At 35.5% G+C, this 8,959-nt stretch overlaps 3 protein-coding genes across 4 annotated transcripts; 2 read left to right on the top strand and 1 right to left on the bottom strand.

Annotated features, from left to right (window-relative positions):
* The first annotated feature begins 1,563 nt into the window (after positions 1–1,563).
* On the top strand, positions 1,564–1,986 carry LOC113311235 (uncharacterized mitochondrial protein AtMg00810-like). Its single transcript, XM_026560078.1, has one exon. The coding sequence runs from the start codon at positions 1,564–1,566 to the stop codon at positions 1,984–1,986; it is 423 nt and encodes a 140-aa protein (XP_026415863.1).
* Positions 1,987–3,770: 1,784 nt separating this feature from the next.
* Positions 3,771–4,911, top strand: LOC113309365. Of its 2 annotated transcripts, none has more exons than XM_026557782.1 (4): positions 3,771–3,910; positions 4,017–4,063; positions 4,195–4,312; positions 4,670–4,911. In XM_026557782.1, exons 1-4 carry the CDS (start codon positions 3,833–3,835, stop codon positions 4,769–4,771), a joined length of 345 nt encoding a protein of 114 aa, XP_026413567.1. In that variant the 5' UTR covers positions 3,771–3,832; the 3' UTR covers positions 4,772–4,911. The 2 variants fall into 2 exon arrangements, with proteins under 2 accessions (XP_026413567.1, XP_026413566.1); XM_026557781.1 differs by having other exon boundaries at positions 4,011–4,063.
* Positions 4,912–6,894: 1,983 nt separating this feature from the next.
* LOC113311234 lies at positions 6,895–7,521 on the bottom strand. Its single transcript, XM_026560077.1, has one exon. The coding sequence runs from the start codon at positions 7,519–7,521 to the stop codon at positions 6,895–6,897; it is 627 nt and encodes a 208-aa protein (XP_026415862.1).
* Positions 7,522–8,959: the final 1,438 nt, after the last annotated feature.

Genomic DNA, 8,959 nt, shown 5'->3' with positions numbered 1-8,959 from the left:
GGTTTACTTGTCCTCACACTTCAGCACAGAATGTCATAGCCGTACGTCGCATTAGACATATCACAGAGTCTGGTCTAGCCCTATTGTTTCAAGCCTCAATGCCAACTTCCTACTAGTCAGAAGCTTTTTTTATACTTCCTGCTATCTAATTAATAGACTCCCAGCTTCTCAAACTGAAATCAAGACTCCTCTGGAACTAATTTTCCATAAGCTACCAGATTACAGTATGTTAAAAGTCTTCTGATGTCTGTGTTATCCTTGTTTACGACCATATATCTCTAACAAGTTTGAACCAAGGTCAAAAGCTTGTGTGTTTGCAGGCTATAATAGTGCTCACAAAGGTTATATGTGCTTACACCTTTCATCCAATAGTTTATATATCTCTCTCCACGTCAAATTTGAAGAGCACATCTTCCCATTCTCTGCCAAGCAGCAGGTAACTTCAGACGATACACTACAGAGTCAGTTATGTACTAGAATATTGTCTTCTTCTCCTCTATCTGTATTACCAATGTCTCATATGCAGACCATGCCACTAGCTGAGCAAACGGTGGCTCCTGAAACAACAACATCATCATCGTCTACGCAATACTCAGTTCAACCATCTGTTGACAGTGCGCAGCGCAACACAAATACTGGTACAACTTCTACAACAATTTTGGGTTCAACAACACAGCAACATCAAAAACATTATATGGTGACTAGAGCCAAAGATGGCATCATAAAGCCTGTCAATAGATTGTGTTTAGCAGCCACCAAACATCCTTTACAAACTGATAATTTGTTCGAGCCAAAGTCATATACAGAAGCATCCAAAGATACGAACTGGATACCACCCATGGATGAATAAATCAATGCTCATATACGTAATAGTACATGGACCAAAGTACCATATGTTGATGGATTGAATGTCATCGGTTCCAAGTGGGTGTTTCGAGTTAAGCAGAAACCAAATGGAGATATGGACAGAAGAAAATCACGGCTAGTTGCAAATGGTTTTCATCAAAAAGCAGGTGATGACTATGGTGAAACTTTCAGCCCCGTGATCAAGCCTTGCACTATAAGATTAGTTCTATCTATAGCAGCAACACATAATTGGGATATGAAACAACTTGATGTTCAAAATGCGTTTCTTCATGTTGTGCTTGAAGAAGAAGTTTACATGAAACAACCTCCGGGGTATGTTGATGCTGAGAAACCAACATATGTGTGTAAACTTAATAAGTCAATACACGGCTTCAAAAAAGCTCCGCGTACGTGGTACTCCAAACTCAGCTCTTATCTGATTGATTTGGGGTTCAAGGGCTCGATTGCTGATTCCTCCTTATTTGTACAACAATCAAAACAAGGTATTACCTATGTAATTTTTTATGTCGATGACATGATAGTCACAGGCTCTGGTTCACAACTTATCAATAAACTCATAAATGATCTGAGTACAGAGTTTGCAGTTCGTCATTTGGGTAATCTCAATTATTTTTGGGTATTGAGGTAATTCAACAAGGTGGTGCAATCATACTAAGTCAGCGCAAATATATTACTGATTTGCTTAAACGTACAACAATGGATGGTGCAAAGCCTGTCTGTACTCCTCTTGCAGCCAATACAAAGATACTGCGAGTCGGCAGCAACAAGTTTGATAATTCAACCATGTACAGAAGTGTTGTAAGAGCTCTTCAGTACCTTCATCTTACTCGACCAGATATTGTTGTTGCAGTTGCAAAAGTTTTCCAATATATGCATGATCCGTATGAGGAACATTGGGAATTAGTGAAGCGAATTCTTCGTTATCTGAAACGCACAGTTGAATATGGTCTGGCAATACGAAAATCAACTGATTTATCACAATATGCTTATTCTGATAGCGACTGGGCAGGAAATTTAGATGACAGAAGGTCAACAAGTGGATATTGTATCTACTTTGGTGGCAATTTGATATCATGGAGTGCAAGGAAACAATGCACTGTGTCTAAATCAAGCACTTAAACTGAGTATCGAGGCATTGAAATAGCTACATCAGAACTGGTATGGATTCATTCATTGCTCAAAGAACTAGGAATTCCTATGTCTACTCTTTCTTTATGGTGCGACAACCTTGGAGCAACATATCTTACAGTCAATCTGGTGTTTCATGCACGTACTAAACACATAGAAATTGACTACCATTTTGTCAGAGAAAGAGTGGCTAGCAACCAATTAGAAGTCAAGTTTATTTCTTCTAAAGATCAAATTGCAGACATCTTTACTAAGGGCCTAGCTTCACCAAGGTTTCAATACCTCAGAGACAAGTTGAACATTCGAAAACTCATGCTCAAATTGAGGGGGGATGTTAAGGATACAGCAATTAAAGCCTATATCATTTGCTTGATTAGCGCTGATTCTTTATCATGCCAGCTACCAGAGAATCATTCCTCAATCACAGTTGTACGACATGTATCAAAGGCATGATTTGTGCAATATTTCTGTTATTCTCATTCATGTAATATCTACTCTATTTAGAGTAATGTAGCTCATATAAATAAGATAATTCTCCACCAAGATAAGTGTGAAAGATTTCACCAAATATTTCTTCTCAATTGTTCGCATCCAAAACTGCTCCCATTTATATTTACCCATAAAGCATTCACAAACACAAGATGTTGTTAGTTTGCACCCCTTTACCTGCTCGTAGTAGTGGGTCTGTTTAGTTAGTGGATGTCTCTCGATCGCCTCTCATTTTTGATGAAAACCCCGGTCGTTCAACTAGAAAAGCTCCTAGTTGACTCAAACGTACATCTTCCATTCTTCGAAGTATATATGAATTATACGTGTATAACTTAAGAGCGTACGTACATACATGTACTTCGATGGAGGATCTTAAGTATTTTCTCTATTTATTGGCTTGACAGTATAGCAAGGAACGGTGACTCACTCGAAAAATAAAATAAAACCAGTCATTTTCATCTGTATGGGCTCGTGGATTTAGCTTGAGAATCGTTTAATTGGCCAAGGACATGCATCTGACAATTGACAAGGAAACCCACTCCCTCACACAATAGGCATTCCCTGATGGCAATGCACATAATTCATTACATCACACTTGACTAGAGGGCCTTCCTTTTCATGAGAAATGGACATGCATTAATAATGTATTGGAGAAATGGGATGCAGCCCCAACCAGAGCTCTTAATGGGAAAGTTTTGTATGGTTATCCCTTTTGCAATTGTTTTGATATTGTTGTTTGACAAAAGAGATGGCCATTATAGAGATCAAGAGGTTTATTTTTCAGTCTGTCAAGAAATGGTTTAGATTAAGCATCCTCAATGATCAGATTTTTAATTGGAGTGCTGTATTTATTGTGTGAGGCAGATGCATTCTGGTGGTCTGGAATTAAGTGCTGGACTTAAGCATTGTAACTAATTTTTTTTCTTTAATAAAATATTACCCTTGCTTTCAAAAAGGAAAAAGAAAAAGACAAATAAAATAAGATATATTAAGAATGTTTTAGGATAGTTTTTTGACTAGGTCAATTCAGATTGAGTCATGTAGATGTGATCATCTGTCACAAGCGTGCCTTGGATTTGAAAATCCTGACTAAATAATGGCCCTATTGACCAAGGTGTCATTTGTTTCTCATTTTGAGTTTTCATGCATAGAGTTGGCGAGAGTTTTTAACCGAATTTGTTATGCACTTCCTAGTGCATTGTGCGTGAAACAACAGGCTGATTTGAAGTTGGTTGTTTGCTATATAAGAAGCTGTTGAAAAGGTAAAGACTTGCTTGCAACAAGTATCAAGAGTAGAGAGAAGAGAAGGAAAACAAGAGCAGAGAGTTGAATCAATCTTCACTACAAGATGGCTCAAAATCCAAACTATGTTTGCAACAATTGTAGAATTCCTATTGTCAGGGAAGCCGATGCGCTAGTTCTTGATGTAATTATCTAATGCTTCCTTAGTAGTTGATGTTCACTAATAAGTATTTCACTGGCAGTTGATTTTCGGTAATAAGTACTGATACCAAAAAAATTTGCAGGAACAGCTTTTCATTCACAGCCCAGGCACGGTCATAAGGATGGCAAATCAAACGTAAGATGCTTTTATGTTGATTAGCTCTTTTTTTTCCTTCTAAATTTAATGTATTGATCTTTCTGAAGGGAAAAAATAAAAATGGTTGTAGCCTAACTAATAATAGTATCCGTTTCATCAAATATGTACAGGGTTGGACCCTTAAGGGTTGACGAAACTGTCTACCAGTTTCATTGCCCGGTTAGGAAGGTGAATGTCAAGAATGTGGCTCTCATTTGTAGATGTGATGAGTATGTCGGAATCTTTTACGTAAGAAAACACTTTGTCTCTAATCTCCCATATTATCTGTTTTCTTAACTAAGCATCCTTCATAATCACATGATATATTACTAGCTAGAATCGTTTAATAATGCCATTTTCATATATTTCAAGATATCATTTACTCTTCTAAAAATGATTTGCATTAGTTGAAAAATTAAACCAGAACCAAACTTAGATAATTTAGATCTCTCTTCTGCTTATCATTAGCATGCTCCATATGTTCCCTGTTCCAATAATCATTTATTTCTCAAAAATCAAGCCCCATATCTCTCACTCAAGAGTTCACACCAAAGCAGTTAGTAATTTTCACTAATTTAATTTCTTTGTAAATTTTATTTCCGACAGTACCATGGAGATGCATCAAAGACCGATCCACGGCAGCATATTTATCACATGGACGTGTATGACCGTTTACTTTATGTTGATAAGGTGAAGTTGGCCCCTTGAGTTACCGCTAAATCCACAAGCCCACCAAGACAGAAAAAGTATTGAGAGAACTGGTAGTTTCTTAGTTACAAAACTTCGTTATCTTCAATTTAAGTTTTTAATTTGATGTAATGGCATGATGACTTTAATTTGGCACTAGTACGTAGTTTATTAATTTAAAAAAAACTTAATTTAGTACTACTTCTTATCTATTTTCATAGGTTTGGTATATGCACTCTCTCTTTCATTTAATGCAATTAAACTTTTCCAAAACACTAAAACTGAAATCACCATTGTTAATTTTTGTTTTGAGGGTGAAACTTGCTGCTCATATTTGTTTCATTTTAGAACTAACTGACAACAGTCGTCATGAGGCCAAAATTTGAGATGCAATAGGCAATGAACCTCAACACCACTGCGTCGGAGTTTTAGGACACAGCCAGGAGGGTCCATTGTGCACCTAGTAACATGTACTCTAATTTTGTTACTGTTTTGAATTATATGGACGTATCAATGACGAAAATTTTGGAACCTAGAATATGTTAGTCACGTAGATGATCTAGAAGGTGCGTCGACTAGAATATGCTAGGCATGTAGATGATCAAGGATGTGCGGCGAGTGATAGAACTAATATAGTTGAGTCTGGTCGCACTGAAATGTATAGGTTGTCGCAGCCATCATTTTGGTTACAGGAATGTCTAATAGATGAAACAAGAGCAACCGAAAAAAAAATCGTCCGAGCCAGCCTAAATTTAGGCCATGATCATAAGCTTTATACCAACACAGAATACCATATTGATCTTTTGGATTTGCTTCTCTCACTGTTAAAGAGAAGGGAGCACTTGTGCAGAAAATGGGCAATACAAATAGGGGTGAGCATTTGACCCGTAATCTGCGGATTTAACCGGGACCAACCATACTTTTACGGATGGATGCCCAAACAGTTCGCTAATAGATTGGATGTAAACACGATTTTTTGAAATCCAACGGATTATGTTTTGGGCCCGGATGCAATTTTGAAAATCCGTTGGACATCCATATTTGTAACATTAATCAGATTTATATAGTTTTTAGAAAATGTATAGATAGTTTAATAATTCTTAGAATCATCTACGTTTGCTTGAATTGTTGTCCTTATCCATGACATATTTATAAAATGTGTAGGTTCCATAAGAAGTCATCTATGTTGCTTTATTTCTTTATTATAAATTTTAACTAAACTAAATCTGAATTATCCATACTCAATCCGTTCATTCCTCGGTTCATTGAATGCCAAATTTGCTATCTTTAGTGAACTGAATTGAATAAGAATGAGGCAAAAACCAGCCTGTACCATCCCATGCTCACCTCTAAATACAACTGATGAAATAGAGGAACAGGCCTTGGCTCATTTGGAAGCCCATGACCCAACACCATTGATTAAGCTGAGCAAGTAGGTTTCAAATACGGAGTTTTTATTCGTAGGGAGTCTTTTTAGTTGGGCGTTTTTCATCTCACGAGTCACGTGTTTATACTTTGAGATTTATTCGTATCTTAGTGCTAGTTTGGTATTGTTGTGAGTTTAGAAAATTGCTTTTCTATTATGTTGTGTTGTGCGTTGTTGTGCTGTAGAAATAAATCGGCATGATATTTGGTAAACTATAATTTAAAAAGCACTGTGAAATTAACAAACTGTAAATTCCGTTTGGTAAACTTGTATTTTAAAGTGCTGATGATGTAGTTAATGACGAAAACAGACATATTTCAAAATTTAGTTTTAAATACACTTTAATTAGAATAAATTATATTTTTAATTATAATATATTTAACAAAATATAAGTACTATACAATTATTGCCGTCTGTTGATGTTTGATTTGACAGTTTCTTTTAATAAAATACCTAAAATGAAAAAATCATAATATTTTTTGATGCCAAAGATTGAATATTATTAAACTGAAATGCTCTCAAAATCAGATAGAAGGTACCTATCGATAATACTAGGTGGTTTGTCTAGCCACACCTAAGTAATACTAAATTTCGTGCTGAACTTTGCTAATTTTTCAGCAGGCTTATTACAATTCCTAGGAACGAAATTACACTACCAATTTGGGATAAGTTTTAGATTTTTTTATGACATCTAACAGAATGCTTTCATTCTCCCAAGCTATGACTGGGGCAGATTTTTTGATCCTTCAATCCCTTGTAAATCCGTTTCAAAAACCACATGAGATAACTGAGACTCCACACACCAGCTGACAACATCAAGAAGAGCTAGACATTCTGCTTGTTCGGTGTACTTTATTCCTGCATAGCATTTGGGTTTGCATCCTCTCCAATTTCCTGCAAAATAACGTAAAATGAATGCAATACCAGTTAGTCTTGTGTGTGCATCAAAGGAAGCATCGCAATTAATCGTAAAATAAGGATGTGCAGGAGGTTTCCATGTTGGTAAGTGTATTCTACTCATCCCACTATCATTATTTCTGTTCGGGGGAACAGAATGCAGCTTCGAAATATAGTTAGAGAAGCTTATAGCCTTCCTAGCAGTAATAATGGGATCAACTTGTTTGTCTTGGAAGACTAGTTCACATCGCTCATTCCAGATAGTCCATGACACAATCATGGCCACATTTAACCAAGCAAGTTGATCTGGTTGTTGTTGAGCTTGTATCATCCATCTTTCGAATATAGAGGCAATCTCAGTAATACCGCTTGTTAAGATGGTTGCACCTCCAGCAGAAACTTGCATCCACACAGCTCTAGAAAAATGGCAGAAGAAAAGAACATGCATAGTTGATTCCTCCCACTGTTTACAGAAAGGGCACATACGGTTCACATAGCTGCAATTCCTTGACAATCTAACTCGTGTTGGTAAGGAGTCAGTTAAGCATTTCCACCAAAAGTGTATGACTCTTGGCAATGTTTTAATACTCCACCAAAAGTGTATGACTCTTGGCAATGTTTTAATACTTCACAGTTGCTTCCATCTGATGCTTGTGTTTTGAATATTTTCCGAAACTTGAATGGAGCCCATACTGTCTTCATGTAATCTGTTATATGCAGACTTCAAAGTGAAAATTCCATTTTTTGTTTAACTCCATATGAGTTTTTCTTCAGCCATTATTGGAACGCGCATCTGGAGGATCATCTCTACTGTGTGATTATCAAACAGGTAATTTAGCAGCTGCTTATTCCATTGAAAAAATTAAAATATATTTAATAAAATATAAGTAATATTTATTTTATTATTTTATTTATTTTATACAATTATTGTTATTATTTAATAAAAAAATTATGATTATGTTTTCTTAAGAAAATATTATTATATTTTAATTATTATTTTAAAATTAAAAATAGATAAATAAAATAGAAATTAGAATCATAATGATAAGTATACAATATTCAATGGAAAAACATGTCTTTATAATAAAATAACAAGATTAAAATAGAGAATCAATTAAATCAAATTATGTGGGTCCACAGCCTCTGCTTTTTCATCTTTTAAAAGCTAGTACTTAGTAGGTTTTAAAAGCAGGCCTAAAATGAAGGTGTTTCTCTCCAAAAGCACTTTGAATTTTTTTTACCAAACAAAAATTTTTGTTACAAAGTGCTTTTGGTTGAAAAAAAGCAATCCCAAACGGGACTTTAGTTATGGTTTATTCTTAGCATTGAGTTTTAAGTTTTTATTTTAGAGGGAGGATCCATACAAACTCTTAGATGGACAAGCTCAGACAAGATTTACAACATTTTTCCACAAAATCCAAACGAAAATGAATTTAAGTCTAATATTTTGATGATATATTTCTCTTATAAGACTGTATATTGCTATAAAAAATGAGCACAGTTCGAGATGTATAAAACCACCATCTAACCCATTGAATATCAGCCGTTCAAATTTAACGGTTGAAAATAAATGGTGAGCTCCGCTATCTCGAATTACGCTCATTTTGCTAGGAATGTAGAGTCTTATAATCGGCATATATCATCAATATTTTAGACTTATATTCACTGTCGTTTGGGTTTTGCGGAAAAAAATGATGCAAATCTTATCCGACCTTGTTCATCTAAGAGTGTCCATGGATCCTCCCTTTTTATTTTAAAGCCTTGTTTAGAGAAAAAGTTTGAATAAGAGGAAAAGTTTCAACAGTTCTATGAGTTTTGTTGTTCTAACCCTGCATCTACAACCACGCTATTAATTTCCATTTGTTGGCCAAATGATAGAAACAGTG

The sequence above is a fragment of the Papaver somniferum genome, chromosome 9, assembly GCF_003573695.1.
Source record: "Papaver somniferum cultivar HN1 chromosome 9, ASM357369v1, whole genome shotgun sequence".
Classification (NCBI taxonomy): Eukaryota; Viridiplantae; Streptophyta; class Magnoliopsida; order Ranunculales; family Papaveraceae; genus Papaver; species Papaver somniferum.
Note: the sequence above shows the minus strand (reverse complement) of the source record. Positions and strands in the feature narration are given on the sequence as shown.

Coding starts and splice junctions, on each gene's coding strand:
- LOC113311234 (XM_026560077.1), bottom strand. CDS start 7,521: ATGCATGTTCTTTTCTTCTGCCATTTTTCTAGAGCTGTGTGGATGCAA.
- LOC113311235 (XM_026560078.1), top strand. CDS start 1,564: ATGGATGGTGCAAAGCCTGTCTGTACTCCTCTTGCAGCCAATACAAAG.
- LOC113309365 (XM_026557781.1), top strand. CDS start 3,833: ATGGCTCAAAATCCAAACTATGTTTGCAACAATTGTAGAATTCCTATT. Junction 4,064..4,194: donor ATAAGGATGGCAAATCAAAC/GTAAGATGCTTT, acceptor AAATATGTACAG/GGTTGGACCCTTAAGGGTTG. Junction 4,313..4,669: donor AGTATGTCGGAATCTTTTAC/GTAAGAAAACAC, acceptor TATTTCCGACAG/TACCATGGAGATGCATCAAA.